Here is a 19857-nt window from a genome sequence, read left to right on the forward strand (position 1 = left end):
ATGTTCTGGTGAGTGTAAGTGGTGTATGTAGAGACACTGGTGATATCTCCGTGTCTAACCCTGGTCAGCTACAGGATCACTGTTGACGTGCTGTGATCCAGCTACACTGACTCAATGCTGACAATCCTGAACCATCCTCTGTCTCCAGTGGACAAATGACTAAATGACCTCTTTGTTGTCACAGCTGTTCCCCCGATTAGTGATTTATGTGTGATCATTTCATGTGGATTGCCTCGACGTCATAAGACGGGGCCTCCGGTCAGTTTTGTCTCACTTTGTATCACTTCTTTAGGTAGTCCATTAAGGTTAAAAGGTTTAGGGGATTTATTAGTCCAAGAGATATTCAGTTCACATTCTTGTATTAGATGTAAATATTAAACTGAAAGAAAAATCAACGAATCCCAATAAATGCACTTGTTTGACATTCATCTTTCCTCATTGTATTTCGCTAGCCTCGTGAGACCGTCCTGATCTCGCGAGCTCCAGTTTTCCACTCGCAGATCAGTCTGGCATCTTGAGACAGAGAAAATGTGGAGCCGTTCGCCAAACGACCGACCAATCAGCGTTGGTTGTGAGGCGGGTTTAGGTGCGACGCAACGAGAAGCGACTGTTCAGTCTAAACAACATGACAGCTTCCACGGATGAGATGAGGGTAGCTGTCGCGCAAGTTAGAAAGTATTCCTTCATTGAAAGAAGAGCAAAAAACAGCACTGGAGGCTTTTCTCTGAGGAAAATGTGTTTTTGCTCTTCTCCCGTCTATCACCAAAATAGGTGGTGATAGACAGATGGTTTATCCAATCAGCTAACCAGTATTTTCGCCCCTTCCCAAAAGTTCTCCAACGGAAAGTTCCCAGATGGATATGCTGAGCAAATGCGAAGCAATCCATCTGGCGGACTCAGGTTAGTATTTCGCACCCTGACTTGACTAATTCAATCTGGTCTTCTGACAAATGTCCAAATGTAAACTTCACTTCACCCACAGCACGGCTGACAACAACTGAACTGAAGCAAAGGTAGCCCAAAGTGGTTATTTAATATTTTATTAAAACATCAGTATTTGTATGCATCGTTTAGAAAAGAGGGAGAGCTGCTCCTTCATCAGAGGGTTTTGGAGTATCGCCGGCGGACTGAGTCTCTGTAGAACTGGAAGATCTTCTCTGATGCTTTCTGACTGACTGCTATACACTGCTGCAGCTGGAGGAGAAGAGAAACTAAAATGTAAGACTTTAGATAAGAGTCCAAAATCATTTCACCATCATCCGACCTGAAGCTGATCACTGACAGAGCTCGCACAATGACGACAAAACTTTACTGGAACAACAAATCTGGAAATCACACATTAGACAAGATCACGAGCCTTAATTAGGGCTGGGCGATATACTGATGTTTGACCTTATATATCGATATATTTTCAAACACAATAGGTGATATCGATATAGTTTAATGTTGCGTTACGTGACCCATTTCTTCTGTAAAGCCGCGTCTGTGTGCATCTCTCCTCTCACTCTCCACGCCGCACAAGACGGAAACGGAACAACAGTTACTGGATGCAACTAACTTCAGTTCTAGGAGTAATAGCGTGTGAGACGGCGCCTGCTGGACCCGGGCGAGAGATGTGACCCCATGGCCACATCGTAGTTTATAAAAAAATGCAGCGCAGTGACGATAGATACATATATTACATACACGTAGTCTCGCTTTGCCAGACCCTCCTCCAAAGCGCTGCGGAGGAGGGTCTGGCTACTCCACACAGCATTCTGGTTTATTGGCATTTCTTTAAAGCAATCGCAATCGTCATGGGCGGTGCTAAACTCCGCACAGAGCCGCTGAAAAATAGTCGTGCGAGAGAAAACTCAGATTGGACAGATAGTCTAGCTAGCTGTCTGGATTTACCCTGCAGAGATCTGAGGAGCAGTTAACCATAGTCCTCAGAAATCCACCAGAGTTTAGAACGCCAACACAAAGAAAGAGGAAGGTGTTAGGGGAAAATTATGATACATACTATTTCTCTGATTATTATTAAAACTGTTTGCATTATAACAAGACAAAACACTGTTGCTGCTGTCGCCATCTGGTATCTGGGAGCCACTGTCTTGTCCTTGTTTGGAGCACGGTGTGATGCTGAGGAAATAACAGGCGCTCCCTGACTAGATAAGGGAGACGTCATCGCCTCTTACCAGATAAACAACTGACGACACCAACACTTTCTTTCACATTCTACGTTGTATTACAAAAGCTGCTGTAGAGAGCTTTTCGTTAAGTCACTTTCTGTACTAGAGACTGCCTCCTTGTCGGGTTCTCAAGTAAAATGAACTTTGATATATCTTCAGTGGCCCTGTCTATTATTTGATAATGTAATGATTCTAACAGAAGGTAATGGAAAATACATGCATCCGGCGGAATTTCCTGCAGCACGGGAGCAGTCCCGGAAGTGGAACGCTGTTAGAAGAAAAAAAACTAAAACTCTTCTTTTTTCGCTGTTAATATTAAACTGTTTGCATGATGGAAGCCATAATACTGCGGACATTCTCACAAGAAAAATCTTGGGAGCCACTTCCTGACAACAGCATTTCTTCTCATGACTTCAGTTTTACTCATAGAAAGCAGCTGTAGAGGGCTTTCGTCAGTCATTTTTCTGTACTTTGCTGTAAAAATTTGACTCTACTTGCAAGTAAACAAACTTTGAGACAATGTCAGTGTTTCTGTCCATTCCTTGATAAATAATTAACAAACGCGAAGGATATAGACTACATACACAAGGCGTTTGTAACGCTGCTGACACACCGAAGCGCATTCAACTCATGCTGGACACGTTCATAATGAGTCGGCCGAGTAGAGACTCCAGTCTGAAGTGGAGTTCAGATAAACCAGAGAACTGTACTGTAACAATGGGCTTCATGATCAAAGAAGAGTTGTTGTATCATACACATCAGTCCATCTGACTTCCTCTGTCGCCTCTTTTAATCAGTCTGTTATTGTTGTTGAAAACAGCTACAAGAGCTGTCTGAGAGATAGGTTTTTTTTTTTTTTTTTAAATATAGGCTATTTAGTTTAGATGTTAGATGTACTGCAGCTGTATATTTTCCAACCTATTTTCAAAAGAAAACCCTATCTTTGCATTTTATTTTGATTACAGTCTGTTTTAATGAAAGTGCTTGGGACATCTCACATGTGGCTTTGGCTTACAACTGAACATTTAGCCCACTTTGTTAAAAACAAATACAGAGATATACAGGTGCTGGTCATATAATTAGAATATCATGAAAAAGTTGATTTATTTCAGTAATTCCATTCAAAAAGTGAAACTTGTATATTGTATACATTCATTCCACACAGACTGATATATTTCAAGTGTTTATTTCTTTTAATTTTGATGATTAGAACTGACAACTAATGAAAACCCCAAATTCAGTATCTCAGAAAATTAGAATATTGTGACAAGGTTCAATATTGAAGACACTCTGGTGCCACACTCTAATCACCTGATTAACTCAAAACACCTGCAAAGGCCTTTAAATGGTCTCTCAGTCCAGTTCTGTAGGCTACACAATCATGGGGAAGACTGCTGACTTGACAGCTGTCCAAAAGACGACCACTGACACCTTGCACAAGGAGGGCAAGACACAAAAGGTCATTGCTAAAGAGGCTGGCTGTTCACAGAGCTCTGTGTCCAAGCACATTAATAGAGAGGCGAAGGGAAGGAAAAGATGTGGTAGAAAAAAGTGTACAAGCAATAGGGATAACCGCACCCTGGAGAGGATTGTGAAACAAAACCCATTCAAAAATGTGGGGGAGATTCACAAAGAGTGGACTGCAGCTGGAGTCAGTGCTTCAAGAACCACCACGCACAGACGTAAGCAAGACATGGGTTTCAGCTGTCGCATTCCTTGTGTCAAGCCACTCCTGAACAAGACACAGCGCCAGAAGCGTCTCGCCTGGGCTAAAGACAAAAAGGACTGGACTGCTGCTGAGTGATCCAAAGTTATGTTCTCTGATGAAAGTACATTTTGCATTTCCTTTTGGAAATCAAGGTCCCAGAGTCTGGAGGAGGAGAGGAGAGGCACAGAATCCACGTTGCTTGAAGTCCAGTGTAAAGTTTCCACAGTCAGTGATGGTTTGGGGTGCCATGTCATCTGCTGGTGTTGGTCCACTGTGTTTTCTGAGGTCCAGGGTCAACGCAGCCGTCTACCAGGAAGTTTTAGAGCACTTCATGCTTCCTGCTGCTGACCAACTTTATGGAGATGCAGATTTCATTTTCCAACAGGACTTGGCACCTGCACACAGTGCCAAAGCTACCAGTACCTGGTTTAAGGACCATGGTATCCCTGTTCTTAATTGGCCAGCAAACTCGCCTGACCTTAACCCTATAGAAAATCTATGGGGTATGGTGAAGAGGAAGATGCGATGCGCCAGACCCAACAATGCAGAAGAGCTGAAGGCCACTATCAGAGCAACCTGGGCTCTCATAACACCTGAGCAGTGCCACAGACTGATGGACTCCATGCCACGCCGCATTGCTGCAGTAATTCAGGCAAAAGGAGCCCCAACTAAGTATTGAGTGCTATATATGCTCATACTTTTCATGTTCATACTTTTCAGTTGGCCAACATTTCTAAAAATCCTTTTTTGTATTGGTCTTAAGTAATATTCTAATTTTCGGAAATACTGAATTTGGGATTTTCATTAGTCGTCAGTTATAATCATCACAATTAAAAGAAATGAGCATTTGAAATATATCACTCTGTGTGATGAATGAATATAATATACAAATTTCACTTTTTTGAATGGAATTACAGACATAAATCAATTTTTTCATGATATTCTAATTATATGACCAGCACCTGTATATATTGTGTAACGCCATTCAGCCGAAAAATACTGAGATATGATTTTTAGTCCATTTTGTCCAGCCCTAGCCTAAATTTGACAATGTTGTACATGTGCTCGTTTATTTACGGACCTCGTGAACGGAAAATGATCCTCTGGTTGATGACATCATTACTTGGCGTTCTGTGGCGTCAATAGCAAAGGTCATCAACGCTCGACTTTCCTGGAAACAGTGAAAACAGACGAGAACAAGTTAACAAATTGAGTGCGCGTCATAACAGTGCTGACTGTACTGAGAGGACATGCACCAGAGTTGTTGCAAAAGTCAAGTCATACAAACACATTCCCACAAGTGACAAATTCAGTTACATGTCATCAATCTGTCATGTATTCCACAAGTTATTCTGTTATGATGCATTAAAGTGTCAATGGTGGTACATTTATTGGTGTGGCCAACTTATAATGAATCTGCTTCATCCGACTCCATTTCAGTTAGACTTATACATATACTACATGGATCTCTTCACACGCAGCACACAGTGGAGTAATGCAAGGTTGAGTTAAATCCACAGTTTTGTAGTAGTACTGTAAAGCCCATTTCATGCGGAAATGGGCTTGGAGTAGACTGGCCGTGAGTGAGCAGGCTATCAAACTCATTTTAGTTCATGGGCCACATACAGTCCAATTTGATCTCAAGTGGGCCGGACCAGTAAAATCACTCCAGCAGGATGCAAAATCCTATCTGCCACAGAGTCAGTGATGGAAGAAGTACTCAGATCCTTTACTACTTAAGTAAAAGTATTAATACCACATTGTAAAAATACTCTGTTGAAGTGAAAGTACTGCATTGAAAATGTTACTTACGTAAAAGTATGTAAGTATCATCAGGAAAATGTACTTAAAGTATTAAAAGTAAAAGTACTCAATGTAGATAAATCCTCCCATTTTAGAAAGTGTAAATGATCCAAACAGTTGTGTGTTTAATGGTCTAATCATTTCAGCTGGACTTGTAGGCCCTTATATTGTTGGCTAGTTTCATTTATAATAAAACATCAGATTTTATAAACTACATGTGTGCAGAAATCTTAATGTGTAAAGTAGGGCTGTCAAACGATTACATTTTCTTAATCGTGATTAATCGTTTCATTTCTATAGTTAATCGCTATTAATCGCATGTTTTATCACATGATTAAAATTCTATTATTTTGCATTTCAGAACTGTTTTTAAGTACATATTAACAATGGAAAGCCATTCTTACCAGTGGATCTTGACTGGGAATCAAATGAATGCAAAGAAAATGACTTTATGAACTTGATTTTAAGATTTGTATTTGTTTATTATATATTTAATCTAGTCACACATTTGAATCTAGAGTCAATATTAGGGTTGGGTATTGTTTGGTTTGGATACCGGTGCTAAAGCGGTACCGGTACCTTAATGTTGCCTGAACCGATACTTTTTAAGAAAGCTTTAAAAAAAAAAAATAAAAAAAAAAAAGGGTACTAAACAGTCGGCGACATTAAAGAACGGCTTGTTTATTGCTAAGGCCATATCGTCAAAATTAAATGTCTAATAATAATGTAATCACTATAACAATAACTTATTTCACTAGTAAATTGCTGTTGAATGACAAAAACAACGACCAGATTTAACAACAACTTTGAATGCACCACAACGCTGTAAATTTCCAGTTTCATTGAACGCACCGTCTGTGTTTTTCCGACAACAGCAGCTGCAGATTGTTACATCCAGGTGTCGGAATCCTCTACAGTGAAATACAGTCACACTTTACACCGGTTAGCGTTAGCTGTCAGCATTGTAACCGTGTTTAAACTACTACTAGCTAGCGGTAGGCTAACGTTAGCTGCTGTCGAGTATAGTGTTAACTAGCATCATGTGCAGCAATGTTTCTGTTTCTGTTTCCTGTAACGTCTGTTTCAGAGCATCAGAGAGAAGCGCAGACATATCAGTGGCACCAGAATGAGGCACCGAAATCCGCGTTGCTATTCCTGCAGCAGCAGGATGTGTTACGAGGAAGTACGGCAAAATAGTAGCCTGTTAGGCACGACGCAAAGCCGAGCGAAGTGAAAATAAATTAATAAATGGCGGCATGCGATTAATACGATTAAAAAAAAAATTAAGCGTTATGCTCGACCCTTAATCGCATCTCCATTAACGCGTTAATGCCGACAGCCCTAGTAACTAAAGCTGTCAGATGACTGTAGTGGAGTAAAAAGTACAATATTTCTCTCTGAAATGTAGCAGAGTAGAAGTAGAATGTGGCATGAAAAGAAAACACTCAAGAACAGTACAAGTACCTTTAAATCAGTACTTAAGTACAGCCCTTGAGTAAACGTACTTAGTAACCTTCCACCACTGCTACAACGGAATCGATATATGTAACTGTAGTTCCTGAGGAGGGTTCTAGAACAACACTTAGTTACATTCCACCACTGCACAGAGTTCCTCGCCAGGCTGATGTTGGCAGAAGCCAGTTGCTTGTCGGGGCATGTCTTCACAAACTCACCCTCAGAGTACGGCTCTGATGCTGATGCTATTTCCTTAGCTTTAAGGTTGCTAGCTTTCACAACTGCATCAATAATCTCTAGGCTACGACTAAGAACAGACTGATGCACCTTGATATCAAGGTGCTTGATGTTTTTGCGACGACGCAAACACATGAGCCTCAGATGTACCTTTTCCTGAGCTGCGGTGGGGTCTGTGATGATTTGACCGTCTGCGTCGATGGCACAGGTCACCCCGCAGAACAGGCGACTCATGGGCAGGCCCGCGTCCATCAGAGCCACACAGGCAGCGTTCAAAAAGCAGGACAAGAGCTGAGGAACCGGTCAGGAACAACACTCAAAAAAGTATAAATTAAATATAAATTACATAAAATAAAATAAAAGTCCCTGTGTGGACCAAATTACAGAGTGTGGAATGGTAGCTGAAGAGATGCCAGTTCACCTCCTGGGCACTGCCAAGGTGTTCTTAAGTCACCGACCCACCACCCCCCCCAACTGCTAGGGGCGCCTGTCCAGCAGTCACAGCCCCCTCACTCTGACATCTCTCCATTAGTGCATGTATAGGACCTGAGCATGTGTGTGTATTTCAGGCCTGTGTGTGTAGCGAGTTCTAACAACAGAGTGAAAACATTGTAATTCCCCCACTGGGGATCAATAAAAAAAATTTTTTAAAAAAGGATAAAAGTATACATTTACTGAAGGATACTGAGCCGTCATCATGTATCAGCTGAAGAATGAGAGTGAGGGAGGAGCGAGGGTGAAGGGACAAGAGCAGAGATGCCTCACAGGTTTCTCGCACACATTGCTCTTGCGCTCGCTCCCTTACGCCTGGAAAAACAAAGCAATGTTGGGGTCAGACTGGAAACAAACTGGCTCACTTATTCCACCTCGTGGTGTGTTGTGGTATGGCAGCTTTTGCACAATACAAGTGGAACGGCTGTAAAATGAACAGTTACTAGCCTCCTAAAAGCCCAAAGTGTGCCTACAACTACCTGATGGCCCGTTAAGAAGCTTGTAGAAACATTTCTTTCTGACCTGCATAACATGTTTTCATGTATATCATACACATGCTTTATAACTACAGCATTCGACTTATTACGGGTGAAATGGACCTTTTTCACAGCAGACATTTTGACTTGTTATAGTAGGAAAAGCACAGCTAAAATTGATAACCTGGCTCAATTCCATCTAGTGTCCCAGTAAGCTATTTCAGTGAGTCAGCATGCACAATACCAGGGCCTCTCCTAAGTGGAATGCAGCCATCATTAATGGTTTTGAATACAGCTGTGCTTTTCCTTCCTATGACATGTCAACATGTCTGCCGTGAAAAAGGTCCATAATCAAACTGGACATTAAATATTTCATGTTTGCGCCATTACATCAAAAGAAAAGTTCTACATGTCAGGTGCCAAATAAATATTGTATGTGTCAAAAGTACTTCTTTAACTAGGCTACAGCATGCTAGAACAACAAAGAATAAATGATCGCTGTATTAGAGTCCCAATAAATGCACCAAATAAAGCTGATAATGAGAGATAATCACTTACTTGGCAGTCCCACTTTGGGCTGTATCAACACCTCCAGTGTTGCCCGGTCATAGATTTCCTTACTGACTTTGACCTCCGCTGGTCCGTACACTGCAGCCAACACGCTTGTGTCTCCTTCACAGGACAACAAAAGAGAGCATTATGCGCCTGGACATACATCATTGATCCAGGTGGGAAAACTATGGTTTGTCGTGAGCGCAACTTAAAAACAACATTATAACAGACGGTAACAAATAATAATTTAGAAAGGAGAAAAGCATAGAATAGCAGACACTTTTCACCGTTTACTGCGCTGAAAAGGCCTGCCACTGAGGAAATAGTCTGGCCATTGCCAGACCTTCCTCCACGGCGCTGCGGAGGAGGGTCTGGCTAGTCCACACAGAAAAACGTGCTCTGGTTTATTGGCATTTCTTTAAACCAATCACAATCGTCTTGGGAGGTGCTGAGCGCCGGACGGAGCCACGGTGCCTCTGCAAAATAGCCTCGGGGAGGAACTTGTTTTGGTGGAACGTGTACGTTCAAAAGTTGTTTTAGTCGCGCAACAGAAAACTCAGATTGGACAGATATAGTAGGCTCATTCGAGATGAGCCAGGTCTGCGCAGAATCGATCACCAGCGATCGCCGCCCAATGCATGCCGGTTAGATTTGTGTCCGACTTGATCCCGACTTGCTCTGACGTCACGCACACTGGGTAACGATGACCTCACGAGATCAAGGCGGCCGCAGTTCTGAGACGCAGGCAGCGCAGTTGCTTTTCACCGACTGCAAGACCCAGGGCATGCTGGGAAACGCCGGCCTCTCAGCTGATCTAACAGCTGATTGGTTCAGAATCGACTCAACATGATGACGTTTTATATAAACTTTTTTATTGATTTTGAATTGGAGGGATTTTAACTGCTATTTGTCTGATTTAAAGGCTTATTCTGTACAGAACCACATGTTGTGTGGCTGATAGTGACGTTTAGAAGTCAGAAAGACGAAATCCGTTCAGATTACGGATCACCTACAGCGTGTTGTTTATTAACATCAGCAACAGATCGCATGTAGAACATTTTAACAGCAACTCTGTCATAATTTAAACAACTGTAGACTGTGTACAAGCTGATATATGGGTCTGATAACATTTTATTAAATCGGAACAGTGTTTCTGTCACTTCCTGTTCCATTTTTGTCACCGCCCCCCCGGCTGCTGCCGCCCGCTCTCGTCCACCTTACAGGCGAGGCGCAGTTCATCTCGAACGAGCCTATTGTAATTCAAGTGGACTGAGAGAAAACTAGACTTCTGCACCCCCACTTTGGCCAATCACAGGTCATGTCAGAGAGAGAGAGAGAGTGTTCTATTGGCTGTTCTGTGCATGCATTGCCCATGCCATAGACAGTTAGAGAAGTGGACAAAGTGACGCCGTTGTTTTCTACGGAGACCAGTGAAGTCTATTAGAAGCACTTTTCCGGTGATGGCTGAGCGTTACTGCGCAGCCTCCAACTGAGAGAGACGACGTAAATGTGACGTGAGCAACCTGTCTGAAAGTTGGAAGTCTTCTGGTAGCTGTGCCAAGAGAAATCTGAATCATTCCCAATCTTGCAGAGACGGAGAGCGTAGGTATATGTAAGGAGATAACATAGGCACAGGCTAATTAGTGCTAACTAAAATGCTAGTTAACATTAGTAATTAAACAGCTAATGTAAGTCTAAACTTCCTGCGAGCTTCTCCTGTACTGTACGGTAATTCCTCTACTATGCGACAGTAAGTGGCGTGGTTAGGACACAATCGTTAGACTATTTTTATAAAAACGTCTACTACGGAGCCATAACGTGAGATACAAGGTAATGGAGCCTTTTACACATCGTCGTGTTTCTTTAGCAATGAACAATGAATAAATAGAGTCTTTAAACGCTTCAGATGTAATGTTATTCGCTGTCAAAGTGACGTCAAAATGACTCCATCCATAGGAGCTACGCTTTGTGGACCCTCGCTTACCCCCTTGGCCCATGCAACAGAGAGGGGAGAGGGAGAGCTGCAGGCCTCACTCTACTTTAAATACTTATTTGCTTTCTATCCTCTGTTGCTTTCAACATTTAAAAACCAAGTTAACATTGAAAGCCAAGGGTTTTACAAAATATTCTAGATATGATAAACTGAAACCACCTTTTAGGACCTTTTCCTCCACTGCTTTTAATACCAAATTGAACTCCAGTCACAGTTATACAAAATATAAACCAACTAATACATTATGATAGATTATTATAGGTTACGTTACCCAGTAATATACAAATTAATTAATATTAACGCCTCCACCTTGACCAGCTGCAACATTAAAGTCATGTAGCCTACACATTAATGCATCAATACTTTCAATCCAGTAATATATGAATCTAAAATGGGCCATTCTGCATAATGAATACTTTTACTTTTGGTAATTTAAGTAGATGCACGACTTTGAACGTTAATTTCCTTGTAACCGAGTTTTCACACACACACACACACACACACACACACACACACACACACACACACACACACAGGGTAACAAAACACAGAGAGAAATAAAACATGCTTTATATTTTACTCAGGTGAAAGCTCTGAAAACTGCTTCCGCCACTGATGGTAAGTCATAAAGACTACTGTATCTGGCTGAGGTTAAGACACATTTAGAGTCATCAGACAAATATAGGGTCGAATAAGTGTTGAACTACAGTAAACTAACGTTACACAATCCGACTTCTGACTTGAGTGAACACATGCTAACTTATGCTTTGCCTGACGCTGTTCGTCATTAAGCATGCTAACAAGTACAACAGACAGAGTCTGGCTGCTAGCTGCCTTTTACAGCCGGAACACCGAGCGGCTCAGGGTCATATATCTGAGTCGTTACCTTGTATGAAGGAAGCTGAACCGTCAGGTCGAGACAGTAGGCTCTGTTCACTGCCAAACTCTCTCAGAGTGACATTTGAAGAGCCGCACACTTCCATCATGCCGCCTGCTACTGCGCTGCCTGCAAGATTAGATTGTCGCTGGCGAGTGACGCAATCTGTTTTGCTACTTAGGGCCCTTACTGATGACATAGGAAGAAGAGGTCTGTGGACCAAATGTACTCACTTCAATTTTTTTGAGTCTTTCCTAATTATTAATAATAAGAAAAGTATGTATATAGCTGATGTACTGCAAGATCTTTTTCAAGGAAATGCGATTATATAGCATACATTCCATTTCACCTTTTCTTTGTATTGTATTTTCTGTATTTTGTATTGTTTGTTTTTTTTAACCTTTTTTTGTCTTTGTTTACTTTTTTTATGGAAATTAATATTTTTTTGATGTTTTGTAAGTACGATGCCGAATTGTTCAAACAGTTGTTTTATGAAAAAAAAATAATAATAAATATATATATATATATATATATATATTTTTTATTTTATTTTTTTTAAAGAGCTCAGAGAAATGAGTAACTCTCATACACTGCAGGTTGTTTCTGTAATGACATTAAACCTACTAATCATTTTTTTGTAATGCAAGACAAAAGTCAAGTCAAGTCATCTTTATTTATACAGGACATTTAAAACAGCATACGCTGACCCAAAGTGCTTTACAACCAGGTCAGATGGGGTGAAGTACGCCTCGCTACATAGATGAAACAACATCAGGCTACATAAATAAAAAGTACATAACAAACACAACATCATAAAACAACTTGCATGGTAAAACCAACGTCAAAAAAGAACAAAGTTAGAAGAGTGAACTAACTGACCAATAGCTTAAAGCAGTATGGGGAGTAAAAAGACGGACCAGGAGGTGGCTTGACAGAAGCCAGGCACCCAAAGGACCAGAGCTCGGCGTTTTCTTTTTTTTTTTTGTCTCTAAGTTGCGAACCTCTTGTCATGATGAAATTTGCAGTTGGACAGCTGGAACAAGTGACAATGATCATTTTTGTGTGTTTATTTACATAATTAAGAAGAATGAAATAAACAGTGATGTTAAAGGGATCGTACACCTCTGGAGTAAACAGAAAAAAGTGCATTGCTTATAAATGTGTTTAGAATAAAGAACCATTAGTAGCTGGAGAAAAAAAAGAGATGGTTGAGGAATCTCTGGTAATACTGTAGCATGGAGGGTGAGAGGGAGATTTTGTATAAATACATATCCCTCTTCGTGGAATATTGGTTTCAAAATAATATTGTGTTGGTAGATCAGTTATTTAATCGAGATTACCTTATCTGTATTTATAAAGTTTTTTTTTGTCAGAATATAATACCTCTGGAGTCTGTAAATCTCAGCCGAGGATCAATGTCCAACAGTAAAGCTTGTTATATCCAACATATATACGCTGATGGGCAAAATTGGTTTTTCCAGTTATTCTGGAAATAACAACAGATCTATAAAAACTCCGGTACTACATTTCTACATGTCATTTCATATGGGAATCCATTTGTGTATATATGGCATGGCAGAAGGCCTGGCTTCTTGCAAACCGATATTTAAAGGTGCAGTAGGTAAGACTTATAAAACTAACTTTCTGTCATATTTGCTGAAACTGAGCCTATGTTCCAGTAGAACTACATGAAGCAGGTCATTTAAAATAAATCCAGCTCCTCTGGCTCCACCTACAGCCTGTAGTGTGGTTTGCAAAAATCCACCGCTCCCTGTTCAGATGCACCAATCAGGGCCAGGGGGGGGGTGTCTAACTGCGTGTCAATCACTGCTCATGCACACGCATTCATTCTCCCTTGTGGGGGGAGGGGCTTAGGAGACCGTTTTGGGCTTTATTAGAAAAGGGGGGAGGGGCTGAGAAGTTGTCGATGTTCACATTCTTTGGCTAAATCCTAGATCTTCGCAATCCTACCTACAGCACCTTTAATCACCGATAAAGTTGAGAATTCTTTTGAACTCATTCATAAGCTACATTAAAAAGGATATAAGAGAGACATTGATTTCAATTTCTGTTGTGGTTGTCAAGAAACTGTTGTGCATTTACAAATTTGAAGATTTTCTATCAAAATGTGCTGAGAATATTGGTGAGTTTTGTCTCGCTTTTGGAGCAATGTCTTGTTTGGTCTCCTGGAAAATAATCCACTGAAATACAGGGGGTATAAAGATAGATCTTTAGATCTTTTTTTTATTGAACACTGTAGTATAAATATGCAAGTTATACATTATTGTTAGTACACCCCACATAATACCTAGAACCTAAATGAATCATGTAAAAATGGGCAATTAAAACCATGTCCAGTTCCACAATTAAAACCATTTGATACTTTTGTATTAATAATAATAATAATAATAATAATAATAAATGTAGGTGATGTCTGATCAGTCCAGACTGGAATGTTACTACATGGAAACTCTTTTGAACTCTCTTAAATCTCCTCCAGTCCCTTTCAGCAGTGATCTGCTGTGCACACTGAGACTGAATGTGGGATAAAAAAAAATAAAAATACAAAACGTGATCAATGTAAAAAAAAAAAAAAAAGTCCACGTAACGACAATCAAAACAGGTCCCCAACATTTAATATGAAATCGGCGTTACACACACTGAACTAAAACTGCTCATCAAACTAAAGTAAAACACAAATGGACACAGTGATGTTTAGGGTTTAAAAATAAAAAAAAAATAAATAAAAAAGGGAAACAATCACGTGTTACAGTATGCGGTGTAAGGTGTAACGGTGCGTTCCATTTACCTCGGAACTCGGACCGGAGCTGGGAATGACGTCACACCCGAGTTGAATGCGTTCCATTTAACAAGTTGATGAATAAAATGTATTAAAAAAAGAAAGAAAGAAAAAAACTATTTAAACAAGTCAGACTTTTTATTGTGGGGTTGCTGTATCCAGTTTAGTCATTCTAAGCAATACCAGTTTATAACAATGCATTATGCTGTTTTTTTTGTACATAAAAACAGCGTACCAACATGTCCACAGATAGAAGTCGGACAGGACTGTGTTTAAGACACAGTCTTAGCGAGACTCAAATAAGACAGAAGTGTTAATAAACTGTATGCTATACCGCTTTTACTGCTGTCGATGCACGGGGCAGCCATGTTGTCTGAGTTCCGAGTTCAAGGGGCGCGTTTCCGACTTTGACCTCGGCAAAATCCGACTTCAGCGTACAAATGGAACAGTATTTGCCTGTGGTCAATCAACTGCAGGAGCAATAAAATAAGGTGCTAACAGGAGCTATCTGCTAACGCAAACAATAAGACATGAAGATAAAACAGTTGACCGACAGTCCTTCAACACATGGTGAAATCACCAGGTGCTCTGAAGACCAGCCAATAGCTACTCTCTAATGAAACTGATATTTTGGGGGCAAGTTTGTCTTGACTGACAGGTTCATCAGCCTATCGCACTCAAGCTGTGATGAGCGCTTCCTCACCTGAGCTGCATTCAGGCGCCACCTTCTCTTTGCCCATTTCACCACTTCCTGGTCACTTTCAATGATTCAACTAAATGTTTTCTCATGTGGACGCAGAGGGAAAGAACAGTCTTTTCCCTGTGCAGGAGAACCGCAGAGATGATTTCAACCTATCAGATATGAGTCTCTAGTCTCAGCTCCACGTCAGGACCAGCTCCTGGCTGATCCTGGGTTTCCCCCGTCAGCGTTGAATCCTGGAGACCATGTAGTAAAGCAGGAAGAAGACCAGGACCAGGCCCACGGAGACGTAGCAGAGGATGCGGCGGTTGTCTCTGCCGGATCGGACCATGGTCGAGAAACGCTTCACGCTGCCGCTCAGCAGGCCCGTCGCACTCAGGAAGTTGGAGTCCTGGAAGGAAAAGGACAAGAGAGAGGGGGGAAAAAAAGATAATGAAGGGACTGTTATAAACCTTAACTGTAGAGAGAGAGATCGGCCTATATTTGAGACAACCTGTTATTATTACATCCTATTTAGCTTGAACATAACCCTTTCACATATTTTAAAAACTGCATTCAAATCCAGAGGAGCTGTGTGGAAGTAGGCTTTTTATTAGAATAGAATACACGTTATTGTCCCAAGGGAAAATTTGTCCTGGACATAGTGCTACAATCTGTTGCCTCACAGCACAAACCATACTAAAATCGACATAAAATCACATACAATCAACATACGACATCTTAGGACATGAGGAAAGGACACATATGAGTGTACAGACAATACAACATCTTGAAAAGCGACTGTAAGAATTAAAGTGCTATGTGCAAAAAGTGCTGGTGTATTTATTGCACAAATGCCAGTCACTTGTCCGTCTGACAGAAAGGATGCACTTTTACTTTATCATATTTAACAATCCACACAGACTCAAAACACGTCACTACTCCTTTTTCACCGTTTAGATGTTCTTTCCCTCTTTATACACTCCAGTCTTTAGGCTTTTTATTGTCTAGTGCAGTCTGAATGTCACACAGTGTAGACAGAGGCCTTTACAAAGATACAAACAAAACTAAATCATTTGGTTGCCATTCAACAACTTCATCTCCCATGAGGCTTCAAAAGTGTACTCATGATGAATCATGGGATATGTTGTAGTTGTGGTTGAAATGCAAAAAAAAAAGTCACAAAGACAGGTGGAAGAAATCCTCTTTTAAATGGACACCTGCCAGCCAATCACAAACCTGCTATATATATATATATATCTCTCTTCATAGACTGGATGGACTCACCATGCTGTCCAGATACTCGTTCTGATCGTCAGCCTCTCTGTCGATGTCGTACGCCAGCTGTCAGAGTCAGACACACAAAATGGCAGTTTTCATTATTGTTTTAGAAATAGAATGATTAATGACATCACATTAATCTTTTCATCATCTCAGGCTCAATTACAGACAGAAGAGAGGACATTCAAAGCAGATTTTGAGAAAGAAACGTACAACAATGGATGGTTCAGAATAGAAAAGCAGAAATCTGCCTCTCTGTTGGTCACACTGAATCAACAGTCTGAAGAATCACTTCTGACTAAAAACCATCAACAGGTGTATTAGAAGTGATGAAACTGCTGGATGATGATGTCTGACTGTTGGCTGGGACTTACAGATTTCAGTCTGGAGACTTTGGTGGCCAGGTTCTCAGCCAGCCGTTTGTTTTCAGCATCCAGCATGTCGTCCACAGAGCCATGACCTGGCAACGCACAAACACATTGGCTTAGAAATGACATTGGAAATGGGGTTGGTGCAGAGATGCTCAGAAGTCTCTGAGCTAGAGTCCAAGTCAAGTCTCAAGTCTCTGAGCTAGAGTCCAGGTCAAGTCTCAAGTCTCTGAGCTAGAGTCCAGGTCAAGTCTCAAGTCTCTGAGCTAGAGTCCAAGTCCAGTCTCAAGTCTCTGAGCTAGAGTCCAAGTCCAGTCTCAAGTCTCTGAGCTAGAGTCCAAGGCCAGTCTCAAGTCTCTGAGCTAGAGTCCAAGGCCAGTCTCAAGTCTCTGAGCTAGAGTCCAAGTCAAGTCTCTGAGCTAGAGTCCAAGTCAAGTCTCAAGTCTCTGAGCTAGAGTCCAGGTCAAGTCTCAAGTCTCTGAGCTAGAGTCCAAGTCCAGTCTCAAGTCTCTGAGCTAGAGTCCAAGTCCAGTCTCAAGTCTCTGAGCTAGAGTCCAAGTCCAGTCTCAAGTCTCTGAGCTAGAGTCCAAGTCAAGTCTCAAGTCTCTGAGCTAGAGTCCAAGTCCAGTCTCAAGTCTCTGAGCTAGAGTCCAGGTCAAGTCTCAAGTCTCTGAGCTAGAGTCCAGGTCAAGTCTCAAGTCTCTGAGCTAGAGTCCAGGTCAAGTCTCAAGTCTCTGAGCTAGAGTCCAGGTCCAGTCTCAAGTCTCTGAGCTAGAGTCCAAGTCCAGTCTCAAGTCTCTGAGCTAGAGTCCAAGGCCAGTCTCAAGTCTCTGAGCTAGAGTCCAAGTCAAGTCTCTGAGCTAGAGTCCAAGTCCAGTCTCAAGTCTCTGAGCTAGAGTCCAGGTCAAGTCTCAAGTCTCTGAGCTAGAGTCCAGGTCAAGTCTCAAGTCTCTGAGCTAGAGTCCAAGTCCAGTCTCAAGTCTCTGAGCTAGAGTCCAAGTCAAGTCTCAAGTCTCTGAGCTAGAGTCCAAGTCCAGTCTCAAGTCTCTGAGCTAGAGTCCAAGTCAAATCTCTGAGCTAGAGTCCAAGTCAAGTCTCAAGTCTCTGATCTAAAGTCCAAGTCAAGTTTCTGAGCTAGCAAGTCCACCTATTTTGAATTCAGCCACTTTTGTTTGGGCCTTGTTGTGTAACGTTTTTAAAGCCAAAGCTTCTAATGAATGGCACAGCAGCTGCCAATGTAGTCGTCATGTTTGTTGTCCTCTCTCGCGTGTGGCCGTGCGCAGCAGATACAGTGTTACGTTTTAAGTGTTACATAGGTGGGTTATAGGTTACCGTGAGCTCATCAGACCAGTCCTGCATCTCATTTTATCTTCAGTAAACTTAACCACTGTAACAGTAGTCTGCTTTCTGTCCCCAGAGTCAGAACTAAACATGAAGAAGCAGCGTTTAGCTTTTAACTGTGGTAAAGTTGGTTTCATATTGGACATTGGATATTCGACACATTCGAAAAATCTATTATGCAGCTTACCATTTTGACCTATTCATGTCAAAATACTTCTGATGAACTCAGCTAACCCCCCTACACATAACACAAAGCTTCTTTTTTCAAAAAAAACATACTTTGATTTTTTTTAATTTTTTTTAATTATTTTTATTATTTTATTTGATCTTTGTAGACCCAATTTGACTCATGCAGAAGATGGTTCCAAGATCTCTGTACTCCAGCAACCGGAATGGTACATGTTCCAGAAGAATTGTTTCAATGTACACTGTGGGAAAAATAATAAATAACTAGAACTGCAAGCAGTTATGACAGGGTCGCGAGTAGCCCCCGACGACCCGGGGAGCGCGCGAAAGTGGGACCCAAAGCGTAACGGTGAGGAGGCAAACGTCAGTAAATATCGACATGTGTGAGCCGCAAGGTCTGCGCTACGTTGCCGTTGCAAATATCACATTAACATTGATTGAGTAGAAGGGCCGAAACTGGTCTACGTTGGCTACGGCGCCCCTTAATGGCCGATCTTCTTAAAACGTGTGGGGGACCCCCAGAGGGTCATGGCAAACTAGGATCTAAAGTTTGGTGTTGGTAGCATTTATTTTGGTTGAGATATGTCAAAGTTGGTGTTTTCATAGTTACCTACACACGAACACCTCGAATGTGTCGAATATCCAATGTCCAATATAAAACCAACTTTACCACGGTCAGTTTTTATGCTCCACATATCTGGAACAAACTCAGTTTGGACTGAGTAAAACTTTATTTATAGTAGTCAAGACCTGTGCGATATTAGAACAGCTTACCTACAATAGCGTCAAACAGCTAAACTCCTCAGCTAACGCTAGCTAGCCAGCTAGATAAGACCAGGGTTCAAAATTAGCACCATTCACTAGCCAAATGCTGGTAAAATATGCAATTAGTTGGTAGATTTCCTTCACTCACCAGCCAAAAAAAACAATGGTAATCTCTTAAGTGGCTGGTAAAATTTGAACATGTATTAGCCATTTGACTGGTGGACCAAAAAAGTTAACTTTGAATCCTGGATAAGACTAGTGTTCGCCTCTAAGTGAAGTAACGTTCCCGATAGTTACACACTCTGCTGGTCTGATGTGTGTTCAGGTTATACACTCCGTCCCACTGCTCTAACTTTAACTATGTACTGCTGGAGACTGTTAATGGCTGAATATTTACAAGTGAGTACGTGTCAAAAAAAAACATACCTCTATTCCAGTCCGCCATGTTGACGAGTGACGTCATGATCAGCTGTGTACCGGGTTGATAGTTTCACGTGACCTCGGCCACTTCCCCCCCCCCAGTTTCTCATCACATCCAGTCAGCATATCTATAGTCAGACTGAGTTTTCGGATTTAACTAAAGGAAGTACATTTACTCAAGTACTACATTTGGAAAGGCGACTTGTACTTTACTTGAGTTTTTTCTTTCCATGCTACTTTATACTTCTAGGAA

General features: G+C 41.4%; 2 protein-coding genes across 3 annotated transcripts; both read right to left on the reverse strand.

Annotated features, from left to right (window-relative positions):
* Window positions 1–1080: 1080 nt before the first annotated feature.
* exosc5 (exosome component 5) lies at window positions 1081–11919 on the reverse strand. Its single transcript, XM_078245857.1, has 6 exons — window positions 11774–11919; window positions 8901–9014; window positions 8060–8181; window positions 7525–7665; window positions 4961–5050; window positions 1081–1194 (listed from the first exon to the last, which is right to left on the reverse strand). Exons 1-6 carry the CDS (start codon window positions 11871–11873, stop codon window positions 1099–1101), a joined length of 663 nt encoding a protein of 220 aa, XP_078101983.1. The 5' UTR covers window positions 11874–11919; the 3' UTR covers window positions 1081–1098.
* Window positions 11920–12418: 499 nt separating this feature from the next.
* Window positions 12419–19650, reverse strand: bet1l (Bet1 golgi vesicular membrane trafficking protein-like). 2 transcript variants are annotated; one of them, XM_078245859.1, is made up of 4 exons: window positions 19611–19650; window positions 16899–16984; window positions 16531–16587; window positions 12419–15655 (listed from the first exon to the last, which is right to left on the reverse strand). In XM_078245859.1, exons 1-4 carry the CDS (start codon window positions 19645–19647, stop codon window positions 15488–15490), a joined length of 348 nt encoding a protein of 115 aa, XP_078101985.1. In that variant the 5' UTR covers window positions 19648–19650; the 3' UTR covers window positions 12419–15487. The 2 variants fall into 2 exon arrangements, with proteins under 2 accessions (XP_078101985.1, XP_078101984.1); XM_078245858.1 differs by lacking the exon at window positions 19611–19650 and adding an exon at window positions 19333–19563.
* Between the last annotated feature and the right edge of the window lie 207 nt (window positions 19651–19857).

Source organism: Sander vitreus, chromosome 3 (assembly GCF_031162955.1).
Source record: "Sander vitreus isolate 19-12246 chromosome 3, sanVit1, whole genome shotgun sequence".
Lineage (NCBI taxonomy): Eukaryota > Metazoa > Chordata > Actinopteri > Perciformes > Percidae > Sander > Sander vitreus.

Coding starts and splice junctions, on each gene's coding strand:
- exosc5 (XM_078245857.1), bottom strand. CDS start 11,873: ATGATGGAAGTGTGCGGCTCTTCAAATGTCACTCTGAGAGAGTTTGGC. Junction 9,015..11,773: donor TTCAGCTTCCTTCATACAAG/GTAACGACTCAG, acceptor TGTCCTGTGAAG/GAGACACAAGCGTGTTGGCT. Junction 1,195..4,960: donor GATCATTTTCCGTTCACGAG/GTCCGTAAATAA, acceptor CTTCTCCTCCAG/CTGCAGCAGTGTATAGCAGT.
- bet1l (XM_078245858.1), bottom strand. CDS start 19,384: ATGTTCAAATTTTACCAGCCACTTAAGAGATTACCATTGTTTTTTTTG. Junction 16,588..16,898: donor AAGTCTCCAGACTGAAATCT/GTAAGTCCCAGC, acceptor TGACTCTGACAG/CTGGCGTACGACATCGACAG. Junction 15,656..16,530: donor ACGAGTATCTGGACAGCATG/GTGAGTCCATCC, acceptor TTTTCCTTCCAG/GACTCCAACTTCCTGAGTGC.